Genomic DNA, 24741 nt, shown 5'->3' with positions numbered 1-24741 from the left:
AAGAGAAAGTCGAGTAAAACGTTGTACGTGCGATAAAAAAAAACGATAAACGATTTACAGAAAGAAAAGAAATCTATGATAGGGGAAAAGAACAAGATCCGGTACAGCTGGCAGAGTCTCCGAAGACGGCGAAACGAATAGAACCTACAGAGCTGAAGCGCAACAGCGGCAAATCAATACTCAGGTTGCAGTTGCGAAGCTATAAGCCAAGTCATCGTGTGTGCAAGAATTCTGTACTTTAATCTCTGTAAGATTATCTTCATAATCGCCGAAATTAGTTCTCGTGTCTGATCTTATTGACAGAATTATTGTACAAAAATTCGGATATTTGAACTCGTTGGACGTATCGTTGGATTAATGATACATACATATAATATGTATTTATATGTTAGTGAAAAGTATTATGCATAGAAGCAAATATCCGACTGTTTCGAAACTTTGGAATTTTCGAACGCTTCAAGCAATTTTACGTCTCTCTGGATTCCTATTCAAGAATTTCATTTATGTTTGTTATTTTACAATATCTTTGGCAGATTTTGTCAAGTGCTGTAACTATCGCGACAGAAAATTGAATATACATATTTGACATATTTGTAAATGTTGATCGAAATTAGCAGGCTTTGGAGATTATATTGGGCTGGCAACTAAGTGATTGTGGATATTCTCAATACCACCTAGTGAAAAAATCCGCAATCACTTAATTGCCAACCCAATATTTATAGAAAAAGAAAAAGAGGGGGAGAGGAGAATAAAAGGAGAAGTAAAATATAATATGACAAAAAATGAAGAAAGACGAAGAAACAGGGAGAGGGGGGGGGGTGGATGTGATAAAATAGGAAAGAAATAAGAGAGTGACAGCGGGTTGGCAAGGCAGGTTGCCGAGATAGCTTGATTCGGAGAAGGTTAGGACTGAAATGAAACGAGATGCCTCGGGCCTACCGAGCATAAGAACTGGGAGTTGGTTCACGTGCGCTCACGACTCTGTTCAACAGCGAAATATGAAAACTCCGGAGGCGATTTTAATTTAGCCACAATGTCTATTGTTTCCGAATACTGAAGCGAGAGGACAAAAGAGAAATGCGCAAATGTCTATACATGCATAGTGCATACATGTTTGGTACATATACAAATGAACACCGGCAAAGACATTTATAGAATACGATAAAGATTGTGTATCCAAGCGTAGATAAATAAAGGCATCTGCCAAAGTAATAAAACTCAGTCACTCTTTAAAAATTTATTCATTATTTTTCGATTATATAAATCCGTCTTTATTTGAATGTTTCTTTAACATGCAACTAAAGTAAAAATAGAGTAAAAAGAATTGGTAATTATATATAATAGAAGGGGGTATACGGCTGACTGATTTTAATGATTTTCAAATGTATCGTTAAGGTCAATATTCTGAGTAACTTTTTAACTACCGCTCGACATTAATTTCCAACATACATGTTCATAAATATATTTTTGCTACTTTTTATCTTGAGTTGGGTTAGGATCGGATTGACTTTATGTACGGGTATGATGGTGTCACGTCGAAGACACAAGAAATCACGAAACCGATAGATCGCCAGTGATCTCCTCGCGTCGCAGTTCGAACGTTTCACGAATAAGGTGAAGGAATTGAACTTCGTATGTGATAATGGAATTTTTATTATATAGATTCAACAGAATGACGGTTCAAAGTGTTAGAACAGAATAACGTCTTGAGCGCTAATTTAGCAGGGTTTTTATATTGAAGTTTTAATCCCTTTGGAAGGATTATCGTCGGATGTATATCAGAGACGGCTATTCCGTTACTGTTTGGTTATTATTTCGATAGCTGTGGCATGCAAGATGTTTCGTCGACCTGATTACTGTTTCTGAACGGGTGGCCTTCTTGAGCGTGTGACAATGGCATTATAGGATGCGTTCATAGATCTTGCGTATCAATTCTTAGGCACAGAAAGGATAAGAAAGAAACACAACTCACCTTATCATCATGTCCGCGCATAAAGCCAATATTTTTGTGTGTGTGTGTGTGCGTGCGCGCGCGCGCGCGCGTGCGTACGTACCTACGTACGTACGTATGCGTAGAAAAGAGTAGTTCAGCATCATGGCAAAGACCTCGTGAGCAAATCTGAAAATCATGGAAGGCGGTGAGACATACTTCCTCTGTATATATAATTATAATTACCAAAGCATTCATTCTGTTTCCTCTTTTTTCCCCCAATTGTCTATCTATATCTTATTCTGTCATACAAGCAAGTGCGCGCCTAAAAAGTGTCAAAAATTCTCATAACGCAAAGATATGTTTTAGAAATATATTCAAGGGTATCTGTTGAAAAAATTGAAATACGTAGCACCTATTCATCGACCTCCTCATGTACGTGTACATTTCGTCGCGCCTATATCCCTACGTACGTTCACTTGTCTGTTGCGAGTATACGCAATACGTGTATGTCATGTTACGCTAGAATCATAAAATGTGCTGCCTATAATATTATTATATAAAAACACGTGCACGCGTACACACATATATCTTATAAACTTATTGCGTTCTTTCTGCATTCTTATTTCCTGTTGCCACATTTCAATACGTGTCAATATTATAATCATCCACTGACGAAATTGCTTCGTTCGCTATAGAAAAGAACGCTAGGGATAAACTTTTAAAAACGAAGAATTTCTTAATTACGGCAAAGAACGCTCGCACATCTCGGAATTTAAATGAACGTTCTTACAGATGTGCAACATTTCTCGGCTGATTTTGCTTTAGACGTTCACGTTCGAGTAGAATTTGCAGACTGCACGAAGCGATTGTAAACTACTTGTGGTCTATAGGTTGTATCTGTACCCTGTGCGTTCCAAGAATATTTTAGAATCCCTCTAGCTATATCGGGATAGTTGAAATAGCTTTGTTCAAGCATGGAGTTTGAAGCAGGTAACGTAAGCGTGTCTATCTTCATCGTACAACCAACAATTTAGAGGCTATGTTATACATTGTCGAATTACAACCGACCTAAATAAGAGCGCGCTTGTTGGCATACAAGATATGTACATATTACATATGTACCCGTACACACGTACACACACATCGAATACTAGTAAAATTCAACACAATAGCGAAACGACGGAGACTTACGTACTTAGATACGTACAGTAACTAAAAAAAAGTATTCGTACATATACTTATTTTCCGATGAAGTGTTTTTTTTTTTATCAGGTTGCACGTTTCATTATAGATATTGTAACATTTTTTGGTTGTATGAAAGCGTATACGTATTACCAAATGATATGAAATTCAATATAGCTACGTGAATTTAATTAATACATAGATATAACGTAATAAATAAGTGCAACGTATATCGACGAATGTATATATTATGGAAAGTTTGTCTATAGAATTGTAATGAGAAATATAACGATGTAACGATGAATAGGAAAAATGGAAAATCGAGTAAAAAATCAATATGAATATTTTTGGCTGTGACGTTACAATTGTCTTTAGTACGAATCAATCATAATATATCAAAATATTCTGGTTCCAGGGCAATTGAGATCACCGCGTATAACGGAACATCCTTCGGATATAATAGTGGCCAAGAATGAACCGGTAACATTGAATTGCAAGGCGGAAGGTAAACCTCAGCCCGTGATTGAGTGGTATAAGGACGGTGAACTAGTTCAAACATCACCCGGAGATGCAAAATCACATCGTGTTCTTCTTCCTACGGGATCTCTTTTCTTCTTGAGAGTAATGCACGGGAAAAAAGAACAAGACGGAGGAGTGTACTGGTGCGTTGCAAGAAATCAAGCGGGCTCTGTTCCAAGTCGAAACGCAACGCTAACTGTCGCAGGTGAGTCTATCCGAGATCATCTTTGGTTATATTATCTAAGATGAAATCGTTTCAACAATCATGCACAACCAGTCGCAAATTTCTCGATAACGTGAAAAGTACAATAATAATACGTATAATACATCGCGTACTTCGCGCCGTGTAGTCGCGTAGTGTCGCATACACGTGTATATACTCTTATTGCGTGTACGTGTGTTGTGTATGCGCGATGCGAAGAACGAAAGAAATTAGAGTAAGGTTGATCTGTGTATTTGTACAAAACAAAGAACGAGTCGATTACGTTCGAATAAACGGAGGACGAAGTCGAGTTTGTTTAAGGCAGATCGATATTCAGGCGAAAGGAGAAGGGGGTAGGAAGAGAGAGCAGACAGCAACCCTTCCACATCGAATAGAACCCATCTCTTTACTCGCATTTTGCGATCGCTAAATTGCTTGCAATTTTGTTACACTCGTGCATATAATAATCGCAAAACAGAAGAGAACAACAAATTCGCGTAAACAGTGCAATTTTGATTATAGCAATCAACTAAGTTCAATTAGCAAATATTAATAAATATATACGCACCGAATGGTAGATTCGACGCGACATATCGAGTTCGAAAGACAAATTTTATTCCTATAATCAAAACCGTTTACACTCTCATAAATCCATAATGTGTTTAAAAATGATAATAATGTGGAATGTAAAAGAAACACAGAAATAATTTATATTAGAATAGATGGTTGCTTCTCTTTCTTCAAAATCAGTATTCGTTACGCAGTCCTGTAACTTAACTCCTTAGAAAGTGACCAAAAAGATATATGTACGTATGTGCGTACATGTATATATCCTTTAAACGACCTTGTATTATCTGTAGAGGAAATGAGTTTTGTTTCGAATGCATCATGTTTAACGATTCAGCGTTAATATATTCGATATTACGGGATTTATTTTTCATATATTTCTTTATCACTTTCTCTCCCTTTGATTCGTTCGAATCTATTCCATCGTGTTTCACGCGCGCCGTTGTTTGTATTAGGTTGTTCGAAAAGTTTCTTTCATTTTATGAGGAAATAATAGACGCACAACGTATTTTGTTTTATATTATTCTATCGAATTACGTACGATCCATTTTGTTATGTTGAGATAAACATCGCGACATTTCACAGACTTGGTTTCATGTTTATATGAAAGTGCACTGTTGTAAAAAAAACACGTTTGCAAAAGAAAAACACTTTTCGGACAACCTAATACTTACTTACACATAAATGAAATACATGTATATTGCATTAAGGATGAGGATAATAAATAATACGGAAAATAAGTAGATTTGTAGGGAAGAAATTGTAGGGAAGAAAATGCGAAGACTATAGATGAATAATAAAAATAGAGGAGAAACGAAACGAAAACAATTTGGGAACGTGGAATAGAAATAAAAATTGTCGGTTACGAAGAAATTGTTGCATATTATGCGTGCAATCGAAGATTGAACATACACATTTCTGCATACGCATATATATGCGCATTACGCATGCATGTTCGAGTAAAGAAAGAGTGAGAGTAACGGTGGGGATGAAGGAGAAAAGAGAAGGAGAATAGAAATCGATACGGAGCTGTATCTACAGCGAGCGTATGCTCGACCAACAGAGTGCTGTGTTGTGCGACGTGATGCAGCATAGTTTGTCATGAATAGGTGGTAGTGTGTTGCATGCAATGTATATATTCGCATTAACAAGATTTTCAAATCAAATAGATCATTTTATTTTGGAAAATTTCTTTGAACCTTTGCCGTTTGTCAAGACAAATTTTCAATCTTATTGTCATGTCAATTGAAAACCACTACGCTTGTATTTTACTGATTGAGAATTGCCGAGTGAGTGGAATATTATAATATTGTATAATTTCCACTTGGTTTTCGTTCCTTTAATTACGTAGGCACCGCAAATCAACTATTTTCACACATCATAACGCCTTTATGTATCGTGTATCTCGTGTGTCTTTACTCACAATTCATATCTGTATTTTTACCTAACAAGTATCTCTTTCCTCGTCGTATTTTTTTCTTCTTCTTTATCCTAACAAATATATTCATGGAAAGAACGACGAGAAAAAAGATGGAGTACATTTTCTCGCGTTTCGTGTACCTATTTCAAGACTCGTACCCACGATTGCTTTACCGTTTTCATGCGCCCTTTTCTAATTTCGTGACTTTCGTTAGAGAATATCGTTATTACCGAATATTTTTTATTTTACCATTATGTATGTATGTATGTATGTATGTATGTATGTATGTATGTATGTGTGTAGAAATTTTGTCACACGAACTCGATATTCGACGCCGCGCCGATAAAGATGGTGATCGCAATGGCCGTAGACTGTATACTGCAGACTGTAGACTGTAGACGCAAACGGCAGTTATGGCCGACGACTATGAATAAGGCTTTGTGCTGCGAGTATACTGTTCGACCGACTCGCACCGAAATATACTGGTCGAGAATGAAAAAAAAGGGAAAGACAAGGAAAAAATTGTAAAGGAAGAATAGAGAGCAGATAAGAGAAAATACGAATAAAAGGAAAGGATAAAAAGATCTGCAGTCACGATGATCTAACGCGGGACTGCCCTGACTGGTCGACGATTGAAGAAATATTGGTAATGCGTCGAGGCAATAAAAGAAAAAGAAAATATCGAATTGCTCGTTTTGCCGAATATTTAACACGAAAGGAGAGAAATTCGTAGGGATAGGCGGCAACGTAATTGCGTACGTAATAGACGAACGCAGAGAAACTTTTGGTATGAGACAAGTAGCTATTTAGAGCGAAGAAATGGATAATAAGAACGGTGTAGCCTTGGTGACTGAATATCGAATCGATCGTCGATCGACGACATTTTATTAGTTATATGTACGTATATATGTACGTGTGTAGTTAGTTTATCAAACTGATATCAAATTGACAAGATAAAGTCAACGAAAACGTTAGATCGACTTTAGCTTTCCGGATTTTCTTCGATTCTCGCCTTGGTGAAATAACACCTATCCATCCGTTTGCTTGCAACCCTCCGATGTCCGGGGAACCCCATTCGGGACCCTCGTTCTCTCTATCCAACGCGTATCGATTAGCCGGACGGCATAGTACCGCTGTGCTGGCTGTGCTGTGCCAGGGTTACTTCGCGCGGCTTTTAGGGGAAAAGAGGAGAAGAAAATGAGAGTCGGAGGGTTGGACGAGCAAAGAGACGCGTAGAAAAAGAAAGATATAACGAAAGAGAGGGTAGAAAATGGGGAAGGGTGAGGGGAATGGAGAGGATAGCGAAGAGGTGTTACAGCTTTTAATCCCAAAGGAGGAGGACGTTCTATATCGACGGATTCGTTGATACAAAGTACCGACAGTATATAACCTATTCGCTTACTCGGTTTCTCCAAAATCGAAAGAGAAGTCAACGGATAAGCTCCTTACTCCAACCAATTTATATGTGTATAATGCGTGTACATATGATACGTGTATCAGACTTGTTTTCATTATTAAGAACAAATTATTATTATATACATCCCTCTTGTATCATTTTTCTCTAACTGTAACCTGTATATATAGGTAAAATATATATATATATATATATATATATAGGTTACAGTTAGTTATCGTTAGTTAGTTATAGTATTATTTTTACGTAGTCTAATACTATCTTTTTACTTTTGCTTTGAACGATGTTCTTTTGTTTGGAACTGTTTAGAAGACGTGATTCGTTCATCAATTGTATTTTACGAAATTAAGCGTTTGATACACTTATCTATCTAATTAACATGTGGTATTTTGTTACAGTAGAAGGAAATAGGAAGGGCGGGGAGAAGGAGAAGGAGGAGAGGAGAGAAAGAGACTTTTATCAATGATATTCGATTTATATTGTTCGTTGGTAGTCGCTGGTTGCACATTGCACATGATAAAATTCAAGTGTCTCCTGGTCGCGTTAAATTCAAAAGAACGAGACCTTTTTTCATGTCGTACTTACGAGGGTAGCCTAACTTCCGTTCTCATTCTTTCATAGCCTGCAGCATAAGTGCAGTAAAAGTGTTGCCTGGAAGGTCACGAACCATAAGAAAATTTACTCCAAGAATAATAATATACCGTACTTTGTAGAAGCAGGATGCAAAGAATAGAGAAAAATAATGAGAAATTTAACGTTCTTTTGCTGTATATGTGTATTTGTATATACGTCAGTACGTACGTGTATATTAGATTATATCATCATATACATGTACAAACGTTTCGTGTAGTTGAAATAAGGTAACAAATATGAGAGCTGGCCAATACGATCTTCACGTTTTTTTAACAAAACAAATTTAAGAAAGTTCAAATCATATACAGTCGCATTCCCTTATCGTTTATCATACATGTAATCAGTGATACGTGTAATCAAATTATAATAACACGACACACACAGTACGGTTATTTTTTTCTTCCAAACCCGTACAGATCTCCCTATAGATTTGTATGTTACAAGTGGTAAAGAGTAAACGCTGTTGAAACAACGACTCCATTCAGTTCGAATCGTACCTATAGTAGGTATTTCCGGCGTGGACAGCTAAGTTTGCAATGTACAGTTTGAGAGTTGCGGTGCATACAAAAGCTTATCGCAAGATACAATCTACGAACACCGATAAATATCGAACAGCTACCACTCACAGTCATGTTCACATTTGCTTTTCCGTTTACGTTTACATTTGCGTATCTAACTCTCTATCCGATCTGATGGTTTTGATATCCGATTTACGAAGCTTTCACTTTCATTCGTGCTTTTATATATCTTTTATCTGCCTGTGAAACTGTTCTTTGATTCGCTGTTTTCGTCGTACGAACTCTTATCCTCCCCCTCCCCCCCCCTCCGCTGTTTCTTCTTAAACATTTTATGTAATTTATACAATGATACGATTAAGAGTAGATAGTAGTATATGAATGTAGTATTCCGCGTTCTTCTTGATACTCTTTCGCATCTATGTAAGCGTCATAGGGATAGTAATGGAGCATATTCCTTCGTTCTTGTATGCACGTACAAATCCCATTCCTACCCAGTATGCGATGTACCTCTGTGATATATGTGCGTGAGTACGTCCAACTGCCACGCCTACCGACACTACGGTTTAATTGAGTAATCGAGTACCCTCGCGACGTAGCCTGAACCAGAGGAAGAGGAGGTGGAGGTGGAGGAGGAGGAGGAGGAGGAGGAAGAGGAGAGTCACTTTCGACTGTATCCCCTCTTCCCCCTTTGCTACCCGTCCTCTTGTACACTGCCACCCCTTCTCTCGGTCTTCCTCCCTTCCGTCGCTTTATTTGGCAAGGATTACAAAATTAAAGAATTGCAAAATTTGGCAAGAAACAACGAGAAAAATCTCTTCTCTTTTAGAATAGCGCGTAACGATGAGTACGTTAATCACAGCCCGTTCGAAACACTCGTACTCGTATTTGGGAAACGTGATAACGTACAGGAGCAAGGAAATATCAAACGAACGTCCAAACGTATTAATATTTGACGTAGAATTCGATCGAGAGGAAAAATCGTAGCAAGTACTAAGATATAAAGTACAAAAATAGTAAGATCGAGTGGCGTGTGACGTGAATTATATCGCTCGTCCGGCTTAGGGAAATCAGGGACTCGATGTGACAGAAACCAGACAGAAACGATGCAATTTAAATGTTAAGCGAACGGTCACGGTATCGTATAGCCAGGTACCATACGTAATGCGTATTTTACCGAGATAGAGTGTGCGTGTTAACGGGATTTCGTGAATTCAAACGCGATGGTTAAATCGAATCTGCCGTCGTATAAACTTCCTCCGCTCTTCCTTTCCGCTTTCAAAATTGTTCGTGTCAAAGACGTTAACTTTATGTACACGGAGAACCGTAACAGGGGGCGGAGAACCGGAGGCAAGACGCAACTACGGATATGGAGATCTTAACGTCGAACGAAGGACTGGCCTTCGAAGGGAAAATACCAAGTACCGCGTCGGTCTTTAAGCTCTAAGTATAGAAAGGCTTAGAAACAAGATTATCGTAGGTACATGTGTACGTATAGTATATGATACGTAAGTAAGCATTCGTCTCTTACGTGTGTAGATAAATATGTATTCGTTTCTTCGACTAGAAAGCGACAACTTTGTCTGTAGTTCGATAGTTGTGTGTTGTCTATCGAATAGTCACACGAGGACACGAACGGCTGCACACTCGTGTCTATTTATATCGAATCCGTGGGCATACCGGACCAGACTGGCGCGTCGCGTCGCGAGCAACTGCTGTGCCGACAATTCCTCCGTCAACATGGCCAATCTTAAACGTTTCGAATTTCGGATAAACCTCTATCACATCTTTGACTCAAAAATCATGAAAATTGTAAAGAAGAGAGCGCATTACGCTTCGTTAAAGAAACGAATATTTATCCGTTCTTGCATCTGCATTGCCATTGTAAAATCATTGCCAGTGTACTACACTTTCAATAACAATAACAAAAACAATAACACTGACAGTGCAAAAAAGAATTTATTAAACTATCACAATATATACATTGATAATTGCTTCGTCAAAGATAATTTCATACACCTTCTCTATTCTCTATTCTTAAGTGTTGTTAACGCGCGTGCTCTGTGTGCGTGTGTGTGCGTGCGTGCGTGCGTGCGTGCGCGTGTGTGTGTGTGTGTGTGTGTGTGTGTGTGTGTGTGTGTGTGTGTGTGTGTGTGTAGAGAGAGAGAGAGAGAGAGAGAGAGAGAGAGAGAGAGATCAATTTGTTCAAATTCACTTGTGTGTTAAGATTAAAGATATAAATACAAGTATCAAATTTTCAGATTGATCGCAGGTATCTATAAAATTTGATTTATAGAACGAGTGAACCAAGTTACTGTTACGTATATGAAGGCATTGTCGAATTTCTTATCTCGCTATGATTCATATTGTACGCTACGTTCGATTTTAACAATTTTGTCAAGTACGATGTATCTGTTATATCGAAATCGGTTAACGTTGTTACGAGTTGCAAACGATTAAAGATTATAACTGTAACAAATCTAAAGATACGTACGCCTTTCGATGCCTGCCGCTTGCTTCTGCATCGATCGATTTCGATGAAATTTTCACCTTGTATAGTATAGCTGACATAAATCCAGAATACCGTATTTTCTAAATTTTCATTATAGATACGGATAAAAGAATTGTGAAACGTGACCACCTGCGCTATTTTCTTTACGATTGCGATTCTTTCACAATGTTGTTTACGCGTCATCCAGTAAACTAATCCTTACAACTGGTCGTAAAATCTCAAGTCTCTTGGTCCAATTTTTAAGTGGTCCTGCTTTAAAAAACGTTCGAGTGCTTTTGTACGAGAGTCGCTGTACACTGTACACATACGTGCATGCAACGAAGAAACACGAAACAAAGTAATCGTATTTGCGTTCATACAGAAATTTGAGACAAACGAAGATGGTAATATTTAAGTAAAGATGAACGTGCCTCTAGATACGTGAATATAATGCATCGTCCGTTTTCATCGAAATAAATAAAATAAAAGTACTGTTTGGATGGGATCGATTAAACTCGAGATAAGAGTTTCAAAGTCTGTGGAAAACAGCATAACCGGGATAAGATGTACGTACGATCGAGTATTGGTTTGATAGAAAATCGGAGAACCACCCGATGAGTAGTTGGCCAAGTAGACGCACCTACTTACGCCTACTCTATGTATGTATACGTATAGATTGGCGATCAACTATCCGTATACGGATATGCCGTTGGTATATCTGTATACTGTATGTAGAGGTTGAGTAGAGGCGCAGCGGTCACCTTTCGAGACTCGGCTGAAACTCTCGGTAAAGCATCGAGCAGCCAAGCATGCAACATGCAAGCATACTAACGTATACCCATACGGAGATAGTCCAGTGGCCATTTGCATTGAATACGCTCTTACCTACCGAGCGAATATCCGAGCTTCTACGTAAGCAATGCCATCGCTACCACTGCTTTTTGCCCTTTCTAACCGGTCCTTGTACCATTGTGTTTATTTATGCTCTTTAATTATATCGAATACGGTAGTGAAAAATACCGATGCAAAAGTTGCCCCTATATCGAGCAAGAGCGAGATACTCTCCTATCCTTTGCACCGATATTATTAACATGTGTTATCGCGAAATTTATCTTTCATTCGTTGGTAACAAATATACAATAGGTATGGATGTGTCAAGTATATACGGACAGATATAGTAATTTGTTCGGCCGTTTACGCGTCATTGTCTGTAAAGGCGAAACCACTGGTAACTGGAAAGATAATCAAAGTTTTTCGACCGCTAAGATCGCATATGCGTGAAACAGACGATCGCGTGTTATGAATGAATATGCGGAAATCAATTTACTTGGTTAGTTCTGGATAAATTTGCTACGGTTAACGAAACGAAACGAACGTTTTCGCTTTAACGAAGAATGTTGGCAAATTGTTGCGATCGTTCTAGCCGTTTGCATATACCGTCGTTCTACCCATCTTGTAACGAGAGAGCTAGCCCGATTTTCAAGTAGTCGTCTCGCGCAGATGGTGCTACTCCCGCACGGTCTAACAGGCATAGTCGTTTGTCTCGTTCGTACACGCGTAGCACGAAGGGAACGCGCCTGCTGCTCTCATTAGTTGGTTCCTGCGGCACGCGAAAAAGCCTGAGGGGTTATATGACCGGTACAGGGGTGAGAATAGGAAAAAAGACGGCGGGGGCGAGACGGGAGATGCAAGAACCCTTCAATTCTTTCGCTCCAGATCTAGCGTCCGTTAATTGGAGGTTGTTTGACTACGCACCAACTTCACCCTCTTCTCTCTCTTCTCTCTCTTCTCTCTCTTCTCTCTTTTCCGTTCTTCCTCTCCAGATTCCTACCACGCTTTTGTCCTTCTTTCTTTCTTACTCTATCCTCTTGAAAGTTGGTGCAAAGTTTATCGCTGTTACTACTGTATTTTCTCACGTTTATCTGGACTTATTAAAGAGAGAGAAAATTTGGATTCTTCGACAGCTCGAAAGGTAAAAGATATGAATCGTAATGATCGATGATTCGAAATGTTATTTCGAGATAGGAGACGGGCAGGTTGCGTGTAAGCTGCGGCGAAAGCGAATGAACGAAGGAGAAGAGAAAAGAGAGAAGCGTTAAAAAGTAGATGAAAAGCTGTTCAAACTGTATCGCACGAGTGTAGGTCTGTTTGTACGGCGCTAACGATGAACAAACAGAGCGGAACGGCTTAGCCGATACACCGGCTATATCGCGTGACTCATCGTTCGACCAGAGACCGAAACGATCAAAGAGAAAGGACTTAGGATGAGTTTAGAAGTTTGGTATTTGTGATCTTATAGCTTGTCGCCTCTTTTTAATTAATTCTATTGTAAATAGTGAAATGTTTCAAGAAACGTACGTACACTAAGCTAAATAATTGCTACTAAAATGAAACGACCGATTTATCCGACCTTCTATATTCTTTGTTTCAGTGTTGAGGGATGAGTTTCGCGTCGAACCACAAAATACAAGAGTCGCAGCTGGAGAGACTGCTCTGTTAGAGTGCGGACCACCCCGAGGTCATCCAGAACCGACGCTGCATTGGAAAAAGAATGGTCACGAGATAGATTTGGATGCTACTAAACGGTAATCTGCTTCGTTTCGCCCCTCGTTTAATCGCGTAGCATTGTTAACGGTTAACTGTTAATTGGCATTTCATAAGTACATGTGGTATATCGATTTCGATTAATTTCTAAACTAATTACTCACATTTAGCGAAAATTGTCTATTGCAGTATCACTTTGGTAGACGGAGGGAATTTGATGATTTCGGATGTTAGGCAAACTGATCAGGGAAAATATCAATGCGTTGCCGAGAACATGGTGGGCGTGAAAGAATCTACAGTGGCAACTTTGACAGTTCACGGTGAGTAATGTCCATGAATCGAATAAAAATTGACCATACTGCGATACGATGCAACATAGACGATGAAAAAGTTTCAACTTTTGCATTCGTGTTTCCTTGTTAGTGAAGCCATTCTTCTTGTCGACTCCTGCCAATCAAACGATCCTAGCTGACCAAACGGCTGAATTCGCCTGCCGGGTAGGCGGCGATCCTCCACCTGAGATCCTTTGGCGACGAAATGATGGGAAAATGCCAATCGGGCGGGCGCATATTTTGGACGACAAAAGCTTGCGAATCGAAAGAGTGACGTCGCAAGATCAAGGGACGTACATTTGCGATGTTGAGAACGGTGTCGGTGCCATATCTGCGACTGCAACTTTGACAGTACATTGTAAGTAAGCGGAAAACGGAATGCGTGTATCCGTATTGACGAATCGATGCTGGCAACGATGCGTGACGTTCTCTCTTGTTTGGTTCCGTCAGCGAGGCCAATATTCAGCAGTTTCCCAAAAGACGAGATAATCAGCGTCGGATCGAACGTTTCGTTTTCCTGCGCGGCTCGTGGCGCACCGCAGCCTTCTATCTTTTGGACACGTGAAGGTTCTCAAGAATTAATGTTCCCTGGAAACGAATACCAAGGACGTTACAAAATCACAGACGATGGGAGTTTACGTATCAAGAGCGTACTTGGAAAAGACGAAGGACACTACGTTTGCAGCGCGATCAGTCAGGCTGGTGCGAGCACAGCTACAGTCTTTCTTCAGGTATTGGACTGCGTATCGATCGACCATCTGCGATCCCCGATTTTCTCTTTTCGATGTTGCTCGTGAAATTGTAAACCGTACAAGGATACGAACGAAGGGTAACTGTACTTGGTTGAATGCCGACAGATTGATTCTTATATTTCTCCGTTAGGTTACATCGGTCGAGGAGGTTCCACCGCCTGTCATCGAAATTGGAGCAACGAATCAAACGTTGCCACCGAAAAGTGAAATTTCTTTGCCGTGCCGTGCATTCGGAAGGCCTAGTCCAAAAATCCGCTGGTACAAGAACGACCAACTTGTACGGATCGATGGCGATGATCGATTTACGATCGCTGGTAACGGCACTCTTTCTCTAAAAAGTCTTCAATCGAGCGACACGGGAATATACAAGTGTGTTGCATCCTCCGAGTCCGGGAATACGTCATGGTCGGCTAGTTTAACGATTAGCCCAGCAGCGAGTTATCACGGCGTCGTCATGCCAGATATATCGCTACTTCCCGAAAGTCCAAGCAAACCAAGAATAGTGAATACCACTAGCAACACGGTCACGCTCACCTGGAGCCCGGGACACGAAGGCGTTAACAAAATAATCGATTACACGGTCGAGTATTTTGCTACGAATCCAAAGACTAGCTGGATCGTTGCCGGAACGAGAATAATAGATGACGTTTATACCGTAAGTACATGGATATGTGTACATGATCAGGCCAGGTTCGAATGCAAGAACATAAGGCACAAGTAGACATGTACATATGTTGTGCATAGACGTATTCTGTCTGCCTTTATCCACGAACAACGTTAATCGACGATGCAATCCCAATCGCTGTTCTTTTCGTCTCATAGGTAACGAATCTCAAGCCAGATACCAGTTACGTGTTCCTTGTTCGTGCTCGAAACAGTCAGGGTCTTTCCGTTCCTGGACCGTTTTCCGATGTGGCGCGCACGACTAATATCGATCAACACGCGATTCCTCAAACTGAACTAATTCGAGCAAGAGATCGTCTCAACAGTGAAATTCTTTACTTGAAGGATGTTCAGCCTTTGAGCAGTACCAGCGTAAAGATCGTATGGGACGTAAGTAGTAGAGGCGCTATAGAACAAACAACGCGTTGCGAAAATATAAATCCTTCGATCGAATCCAATTATATAATAGGTACGAATTATTTGTTGTTTCACTCTTTCCTGTGCTGTTTGTCTCTAGATACTGGGAGCTGCCGATTTGGTCGAAGGCTTATATATAAGATATCGTCAAGTTTCCGAGAAGCCAGAATATCGAATGGTCACGGTACTGAATGCCGGAGCAACCAGCTACGTTTTGACCAATTTAAACAAGTACACCCGTTACGAGTTCTTCCTAGTTCCTTTTTTCAAGACTATCGAAGGGAGACCGAGCAACGTGAAATTAGCGATCACGCTGGAAGACGTACCTTCCGGGGCACCTGAAAATGTTCATGTCGGCATGATAAATGTAACCTCGGCATTCGTCCGTTGGTCTCCACCGCCGAAAACTACACAAAATGGACAATTAATAGGATATAAGGTAAATACGCGTGTGACAACACGATCTAAAAGCTAGTTTTCCGTGAGAATCGAGTCAAGGTCTGCTTTCTCTTTTATTCCTTCGCTAGATTCAAATCAAAAGCAATAGCAGCAACAAGATTTTGGGCCAGATGTCTTTAAATGCGTCGACAACGTCGGTGGTTATCAACAGCCTAACGACAGGTGGTCTTTACACGGCGCGCGTTGCCGGGTTAACTCGTGTAGGTCTTGGACCGTTTTCCAATCCAACGGTTTTGAACATGGATCCAGGACAATTGACGCAGTTGCCGCCACGAACAGATCCGAGTCAAAGAAATGCCTCTGTCGTGAGTGAAACTTGGTTTTTGATTCTCGTGATAACGGTCGTGTTGACCATTATCGCCGCGTTATTGGGTGCTGTTTACGTTCGTCGAAGGCAAGCGATGAGTAAACAACTCGGCCACTTGAATGTTCCTGTCGGCACGGCTAACGACATTTGTCAATTAAACAAAGATACTCTGTGGTTAGAGCGTGGTTGGAGGCCGAGTAACACGCTCCAGGCTTCCACCACCGATAAGGACTGCGAAACGAAGCTATTAAGCAATCAGAATCAAATCGGCCTCCCACCCGGAATCGTTGGAATGGCTGGCTCGGAATACGCTGAAGTTAATCTAACGACATTCTACAATGCTCGAAAACAGTTGCAAGCTCCGCCAGAACCATACGCTACAACGACACTCTGCATGCCTGCTCGTAGCCCGGATTCGATAGAAACTGCCGGTCGAAAATCGAATTCCAGTGATTCTTGTCTCAAGCCGGACTATTCGAGTTTAGATTCGAACTTGGATCGAAACAAATCAACCGTGTCTCCGAGTAGCGACAATGCCAGTAGCGTTTATAACGCAGAGGATAATACGGAAGCGCAAAGAAGAGCTCATCAATACAGAATGCCGCTGCCAAATGAAAATCAACCACCGAATTGGTGCGACATGCTACCACCTCCGCCGGAACATCCGCCCTCGTTCGAGGGATCTCTCGGTTCTTCCAGATCGCATTCGCATACGCATCAACACCAACACCAACACCAACATCAATATCAATATCATCATCATCATCATCCGCATCAAATGCAGCATCAGTATCAGCATCAACACCATTATCAACAGCAGCAGCAGCAGCAACAACAACAACAGCAACAACAGTACCAACATCAAACCGCCTTTAGCCCCCACCTAGGCAAGAGAAGTATCGAAAGGCAAAACGATTTGGACTTGATCACGAGTGCAGGACTAGCGTTGGGACTGGGTTTAAGCTCGAGTTCGAATTCAGGTTCCGGTTCTGGTTCGGGTTCTGCAGGTGGAAGCGGCGGCGGCGGTGCAGGCACTGGTAGCGGTGGCGGTGGAGGAGGTGGCTCCGGTTCGGGCTCGGGATCGAGAAATTCGCAAAGTCCACCGAGTCCGCCGACCAGAATAATTAACAATTTAGGAGGTTCGAATACAATTTGGAACGATTCGGGTCAGCAGACTCAACCATTCGACAATTCTATTCCGCAAAATAACGTCCATCAGCAAGGTAGATACACGAGTTTGCCACCGCAAACGAATCCACCGGCACTGCCCGTCTTTCCACAATCGTTCGACTGTTACGATTCGTACAAAGGTAATCACGAAAACGAATACGAGAGCGGCTCTCTTTTGTATGGTAAACGAAATGATTCGCCATCGGAAGACTACGATTCTGCGTACAGTCATGTAAATCGTGCGGATTCACGATCGGAACGTTCAATAGCGAACGAGGATATCTATCGACGAAATGATCAAGATATCTATACAACGGAGAACCTTTATCAAGCTGAGAACGACGAATGGGATAGAAAGTCCTGCGATTCGAACGCACACTCGGATATTTGTTGTTCTTGTTCGGAATCCAGTTGCCTGTATGGGAACACCCTCGAATACAACGATCAATTCGCTCCGACATCGGCCAATTGCCTCCATGGTAAAACAGGTTCCCGAAATAGAAATGGCAAAAGTCCACGTAGAAGAAATACTAGAACTGCTTCACCGACCTATAGTAGCGGTGACAGTAATTATTCTTGTATCCCTCCAAGGCAATCTGGAAACATTAGCTCGCAAGAAAGGACGAGGCATAACCGTGGCAAAGGTTCGCATATCACCCATCTATTTTTCTTATCTTCTTTTCTTTCTCTGTTTCTCATTGCGATCGATTTGATAAAAATCACCGTAAAACAGTGTGATCTTTATGTACGTACAACATGCAACATATTTCGTTCTCTTTCAGATAAAGTGCCTAGCTTTTCGAGAATCGGCGGCTATCCTCAACACAATTCCTCGGCCTCGAACACAGTCAGCAGCTCTGGAAGTCAAAGATACAACAAGCTGAACAATGTTTTCGTAGGTGGTGGGAATTCGAGTGCTCCTATAGAGTGCAGTCGGCCGGCCGACCTCCGCGATGGCTAATGTCACAAGGATTCTCGGAGGATCAAGACCGACCGATAGAATCGACCGTTGGTGATACGAACCGCTGTTTCAACCTCAAACGAATTACTTGGATCGCAACGAATCGTAGCCGTCTCGCGCGACGATATCGCCAACATTCTCAACGTACCTTTTCCGGACTAAGCTCGTCCTCGATATCTCCAAACCTTAATAGCTACTGGTATTAACCGTGATATTCCTTTATTCCTCTCTCTTTTCTTCCTTCCACCCTTTGGAATCGACCGTTTTTCGTCGCGCGAAACTCTTTCATTCATATTCATTAATATTTTCCTAATAGATGGGTTTAACCTCGTCTCCATTAGCCCTGTTTACGCAAGTAGTGCGAAGAATGCGTTCGTCTCGTAATTTCGATACTTTTGATAATTACCTAACCGAGTTATTACGTTTCTTCGTTTTTTGCTCAATATATATCAACCACTGCCATTGAGTAATGAAAATGGATGATGGACGATATGGTTGACAGTAAAAAGTGAACAGTGAACAGTGAACAGTGAACAGTGAACAGTGAAGAGTAAACAGTAAACAGTGAACAGTGAACAGGATGCGAGATGATGGATATGACGAAAAGGAAGTGTTATAGATCGAATAGATTTAATTTCATAATTTTTGTTCGTGAGTAATGATAATTTACGATTTTAACGTCGACTTCGTCATTGCAAACGATATTAACGCGCATTATATCGTTACGCGTATGCGCACATGGCAGTTCTGTGCGCTAGATCAACGTGGCACTTGTGTACTTTTCAGAAATTTTAAATTTTCGCTGCTCAGAGTTCCGCACGGTTCTATTATTTTCCGACGTAACGTTCCTAAATGGTTAAAAATGATTCTTTAACTTTGTCGTATGGATACGAACGTGCTGCCACGTGATACTTCTTAGACGATATACATATGTATGCACAACTTTTAAGGGTACGTGCAGCAAAGAATGATGGACTATCGTGCAACAAGTATTACATCATATCGAACAGTTTTTTTGTGTATGTACGTATGCGTGTGTGCGTGTGCGCGTATGTATGTGTGTGTATGTGTGTGTGTGCGTGTGTGTGCGCGCGTGTGTGCGTGTGTGTGTGTGTGCAGAAGCTTCTTTCTTCTATGAGCAGTTGAAACAATGGAAAGTAGCTGTCGACCGGTGTCTTTCGTCGTAAATCTCCAATGCGAATCGGAAACGAGCAGTTATCGTCTGTATTCTATTCGTTGCATCGATCGAAAGGGGAAAGAAAAACAATTGCTACGTAACATTGACGAATTGATTCGTCGGTAATCGCTTACGAATACCAGTGAAGATTACGGCAGACAAAGAAAATACGAATAAGTGACAAGCTACGAGGACGACGACCAACAGTGTTGAAACGGCCAGAATAATATTCTAAATTGGATCTAATCGGGCGTCGTTGATCCGAGCACATTTACAGACTGCATCTCTTGGTTCCTCCTAATCTCAGTGTATGTTGCGTGAGAGTTCGTCGAGGCTCCGGAATTGGAACGAATCTTAATGTAAATCGAGATAGTCTAGTAGAGGACTCTCATTGTGTAATAATCGCTCAAATTCGTTGTAATTAGTTTGTTCTTTCGCGTGAGGAAACAAAGAGTAAATATTATTAATGAATTGACTGATTGTAGATCGGCGATCGTCGAACTATATTATACCGTTCTAATGAATGGGTTTATTAATACGTTGAGCGCGGCACCGGTCCCTGAGGCCGACAGTATTAAAGTTAAAAATAAATGTAGTCGTTTCAATGAAATTTATTAAAACACTCTAAACAAAAATGTGGCTTGGATCTACACATATTACAAAACGTGACAACTTTTTTGGTCAAATTTTTGGCTATCTCACGTCCAAGTAGTTTTGAGTTGTTACCATAACATCCCGAACAATATCTTCGCACTTTATGTACGTCTCCTTCCTTTTTGTGTAATTCATGAACAATTCTTCCTTTAACTTGGATATTTGGCCTTTTGGATCAAACCATTCATTTCGATCACAGACTCAACAGTAGATAAGCCCTACGTAAACCCAGTGAGTGAAGTCGCGTGCTTTAAAGTCGCGGTTCGCCCTATATCATCGTATCACTTGGGCGCTCGCTCGCTGCCGGCTAAACGGAAAAGATAGCGATTTCGGCGCCGCGCTCAACGTGTTAACAGACGTTAACAAGCGTCAAAGAGAAACAACAAACGCTGAACGCACTGCCGAATATCACAATTCCGGAAGACTACGTAGATCGGGTGTGGAGATACGATTCAATGTGTAACATAAGTATATAAAATTATATATAAGTATATAAGTATATAAAATTATCCGCGCGAGTAACGGTTCGAAAATGAAATTGGTAAATCCGTAGATCGCATATAGAAACATACAAGTATAATCCATCCAGAAAGGTGAGAAATAAGAATTAGAGAGAAAAAAGCTATTAGTAACGAATTAAATTAAAAGAAGGGGAGTGTTCGTTTTCGTAGAGTGTTTAAATAAATGATAAATTTCGAACAAGAGTTAGAGAAAGAGAGAAACGTAGCTACGTAGAACTTATATTTTAAGTATTCACCGTAACAATATTCAAACATTATCTCTGATAGTCTGTTTAGACTGTACACTGAGTTTGCCAAACTTCGTCTTTACGGACTCTATTGACTGGTGGTAAATGATCCTTTTCTATAAGCACATATGTATGTAGATTCTTTTTGGGAGAAGAAACAAACAAACGAAGAAACACCTCCAAATCTGTACATAAATTCGCACTCGAACTCTTCCACAATATGGGAGCAGTTCGATCGATAGTAGTTACTTATTTAGATATCGAAAATATTTCGAGTTCAAGATCGAGAACTCGTGATACTTTTGTCACAGATTATGCGGCAGAGTAAACGATTCTTGAACCAGTTATACCGAACCATCCTATCAATTTGCGAAGCGAAAAAAAGTAATGACGTTATTTTTATAGTTTCTCATATTTGCACGATTGTTATGATGGTTCAAACTGTTTGTATGTATCATATTACGCGTAACACCTTCAACGTTGAACGAAAATATAAGATCGCGTACGGATCGTGACGACACACACGCGCGCGCACGCATGTACTACACGCACGCAAACACCAAATCCTTTTTTCCTTAAACTCGCTTTTATTCGTATCCCCACTATCGCCGGCTTACTGCGCAACCCCTCCCCCTTCTCAATCCCGTGCATCTTTAATTCTTTCATTCTCGTTTCTCGTGTCGTCTATTGGCCCGTAATTTGAGTTGTCCTGTCTATCTTAAATTACTCTTACGCTTATGCGCTTGTTCTTGCGCTCGTCGCATCTCCATTAACTCTCCATTTACTCTACCGACCACCTGCCGAGAATTAAAACGGGGAACGGAATATAACGAGAAACACATGTCGATGTGTTCTTCCGTTTGTGAAAAGTGAAAAGTGAAGAGTGAAAAGTAAGCAAATTGAATGTAATCCGAACTAAATCGTCTTCGTTGAAATCGATTAAACCAACTTTGTCCCGAGCGAGGGAATGTTTCGCGAAAGTTTCGTAAGTGATTTATTATCAATCACTGCCAATAGCTGAATAATCTCTTGCGAAGATTGGACGCTTTGTTGACCGACTGACAAAAATTGTCGACACGGTAGAATAACGATATATATATTTTGTAGTCACAGCGCGCTAATCGTCATATCATTAACATTCGGATCGAAAGATCTAATAACGATAAAAAACGTTTCGAACACTACGATTCGATAAGTTTCAATTTTACTTGCATCTTTTAGCCACTAGGTCTAAATTAAATCGCCAAGGCTGATAAGTGATTTAGCTTAAATATTCTTTACGTTTTGTAAATAAAGCGCATATAAGAAACAGAAATTGTTCGTTCGTTCGTAAGCGTTTTCGTAGGCAATAACTTATTTATTATAAAACAAATGCAAGTGATTGTCCACTTTGAACATGTTATTGAAAAGAAAAAATATGACACTAATAAAATTGATCGATACAGACTAGTGTCATACGCGTACAGGCAAACACAAGACGCGCACAAATGTAGATAATTAAAAAGTAATAATTATTATTGTCAAGTACTACATATGCATATAAAGCGATATACAAAAGCGTTACGCAATATACGAGTAACGATTATTAATAAAAACAAAGAAAAAGTGATGTTGAACATACGAGTATTTTCCAAACTTTTTACGTTCTAAAAGTAATTCATGAAGATTTAAAGGAAAAAACAAACATTTACTTCCTCTTATCCTATTTCCCTTTACATTTAACAAGCTAGAGCTCAAGTTAAACGAAATAATATATAAGAGTCCAAAATAATCTTAGAGCTTCAGGTAATTTAAACATTATATCGGATATATTTAGAAATTTATAGTTTTATTGTAACAGAAGGCAACGATCGATAATTATTTACAAAATTTCGTTCGTAAACAAACGATTTTCTTTTTTCAAGTATTCTTATTGATAATTATGAATACAAAATAAAATTATATTAGTTTTTACGCTTACATGTAATTATCCGCAACTACCCTTTCCGCAACAAGTGCGCTTAGGGGGTCGATATCCTCTAGAACCATCGCCCATTAATGGATTGTATTCTGTAATAGTCGGAGAATGTCAGAATTAACGCTATCGATTGATATCATTATTTTAAAATCATTATCTTCCATGTGTGTATTTACCCTCTCTTATAGATTTGTGTTTCTTCTCTGTAAAAGGTGGTGAATCGTTGTTCTTCTTTCCTAGTCTATCGCCTATGACATTATTGTCTAAGATTAATTTTGGTATTCCTTTTGCATTTCCTTTCTGCTGGAAAACAGAATAATACATATATATTCTAAATCCATGTTTGGTGCATTTCAAGTTAAGATTCGCAATTTACCTCTATCCTTTCCTGTTCTGCTAACATACATTTCTGATAATATTCTTCTTGCATTTTTTGTCGTGAAGCTTCTAAACCTGAGAGTCTTTCTCGCAATAGATCTGGATCTAGATATAATAAAATTAGGCAAGTACTTTTGACAAATATGACATAGTCATCTTATGATATTTACTCTTATGATATTTTGCTGCATATTCCTGTTCATTCTTTTTCAACTTCCAATTCGCATATTTTTCCAAAATATACGGAGATGCCCACCAAATGCAGATTGTAATTCCAATTATATACCATCCAACGGATGCGATAGTACTCCATACTGTATCGATTGTCAAGATGTAATTAAATTAAATTAAATTAAATTAAATTACTTTGGATTAAATATTTTTCAGTGTTTCAATGTCTTAAAAGGAATTCGTGCAACGACATCTTAAAAGATAACGCTATCTAGTTAGTAATTAACAATTTTGATTAATAATTTGATACATCTCAATGATATAGCATATTTAGCATATATAGCATAATAAGAGATATTACTTTCCGAAAAATTTCGACTTGAAAAATCATTGTAATTTTCAATTAAATGGAAATATATAACTTGTTCGGCTTATTTTGTAAGAATATGTACATTGTAAGAAGTGAAATTTGGATTTGTTGATCTAGGTTATGTTTCATATCTATTTGACAAATATACGTACCTGTTTTAAAATAAGGAATTTCAAATATTTCTCCAACGAAATAATCCATTTTCTGTCTCTCTTAAATAATGCGACACCTATGATTTTAAAAACTGTTAATGTTAACAAATCACAAACCACAAATATGTTTGATAAATATTAAAATAAAGCGAATATGCAATCTATTGGTTTATAATATGAGAACATGCCAATCATTGTCCAGTTATATTTTATGTTCATATAGATTTTATCTAACAAAACATGGTAAAACGGCTATCGTTGTTTATAATTTCACGTATATTTCACTTGATGTACTAAATGTACATGTATTATTTCGATATAAAAAAAGGTTAATTTTCAAAATTTCCACAAATGTCAGAATAGAAGAAGCAAAAACAGTTGTAACTATTTTCTTTATTCTTCTATTTTACCTGTTTTTGAATCCGCTTATTCATTTACAACACCCGTCCGTGATCACGATCGAAAATGTCCAAAATATTCCAAATGTCACTAGAAACGTAAACGACACAAGTAGTCGGTACAAACAATCGATCGATACATTGAAATGTAACCTCATTCATGTTAATTTGTATATACATAGTACCTCTGATACTACACATATATGTATACATGATATTAATTACAAAAGCACACGTATGTAATAAATCATAATA

General features: G+C 39.4%; 2 protein-coding genes across 7 annotated transcripts in view; one reads left to right on the top strand and one right to left on the bottom strand.

Annotated features, from left to right (window-relative positions):
* LOC100649308 (roundabout homolog 2) overlaps positions 1-22676 on the top strand; it is a 29048-nt gene extending 6372 nt beyond the window's left edge. Inside the window, exons 2-11 of one of the 2 annotated variants that reach the window (XM_003399862.4) lie at positions 3531-3839; positions 13308-13461; positions 13610-13740; positions 13844-14110; positions 14203-14483; positions 14635-15159; positions 15327-15557; positions 15685-16023; positions 16112-18164; positions 18303-22676. In XM_003399862.4, coding sequence (XP_003399910.1) covers positions 3531-3839; positions 13308-13461; positions 13610-13740; positions 13844-14110; positions 14203-14483; positions 14635-15159; positions 15327-15557; positions 15685-16023; positions 16112-18164; positions 18303-18481 — 4469 coding nt within the window. In that variant the 3' untranslated portion in view covers positions 18482-22676. Of the gene's footprint in view, positions 1-3530; positions 3840-13307; positions 13462-13609; positions 13741-13843; positions 14111-14202; positions 14484-14634; positions 15160-15326; positions 15558-15684; positions 16024-16111; positions 18165-18302 lie in introns of those variants that run through there. The other variant, XM_048411166.1, reaches the window with a different exon arrangement.
* On the bottom strand, positions 1634-24709 carry LOC105666332. Of its 5 annotated transcripts, XR_007226035.1 has the most exons (8): positions 24499-24690; positions 24089-24165; positions 23566-23709; positions 23394-23500; positions 23194-23320; positions 23021-23109; positions 1973-2119; positions 1634-1878 (listed from the first exon to the last, which is right to left on the bottom strand). XR_007226035.1 is itself a non-coding variant. In XM_048411186.1 (7 exons), the coding sequence occupies exons 2-6, from the start codon at positions 24135-24137 to the stop codon at positions 23027-23029; spliced, it is 510 nt and encodes a 169-aa protein (XP_048267143.1). In that variant the 5' UTR covers positions 24138-24165; positions 24499-24690; the 3' UTR covers positions 1634-2119; positions 23021-23026. The 5 variants fall into 5 exon arrangements, 4 of the variants coding, with proteins under 4 accessions (XP_048267143.1, XP_048267144.1, XP_020721641.1 ...); XM_048411186.1 differs by having other exon boundaries at positions 1634-2119; XM_048411187.1 differs by lacking the exons at positions 1634-1878; positions 1973-2119 and adding an exon at positions 18166-18377.
* Between the last annotated feature and the right edge of the window lie 32 nt (positions 24710-24741).

The sequence above is a fragment of the Bombus terrestris genome, chromosome 12, assembly GCF_910591885.1.
Source record: "Bombus terrestris chromosome 12, iyBomTerr1.2, whole genome shotgun sequence".
Taxonomy (NCBI): Eukaryota; Metazoa; Arthropoda; class Insecta; order Hymenoptera; family Apidae; genus Bombus; species Bombus terrestris.
Note: the sequence above shows the minus strand (reverse complement) of the source record. Positions and strands in the feature narration are given on the sequence as shown.

What these genes read in the sequence shown, in the direction of transcription:
- LOC105666332 (XM_048411186.1), bottom strand. Translation starts at nt 24,137, where the DNA reads ATGGATTATTTCGTTGGAGAAATATTTGAAATTCCTTATTTTAAAACA. An exon ending in AATTCCTTATTTTAAAACAG is followed by an intron (nt 23,710 to 24,088) that starts GTACGTATATTT and finishes CAATCGATACAG; the next exon opens with TATGGAGTACTATCGCATCC. An exon ending in TGCAGCAAAATATCATAAGA is followed by an intron (nt 23,501 to 23,565) that starts GTAAATATCATA and finishes TATTATATCTAG; the next exon opens with ATCCAGATCTATTGCGAGAA.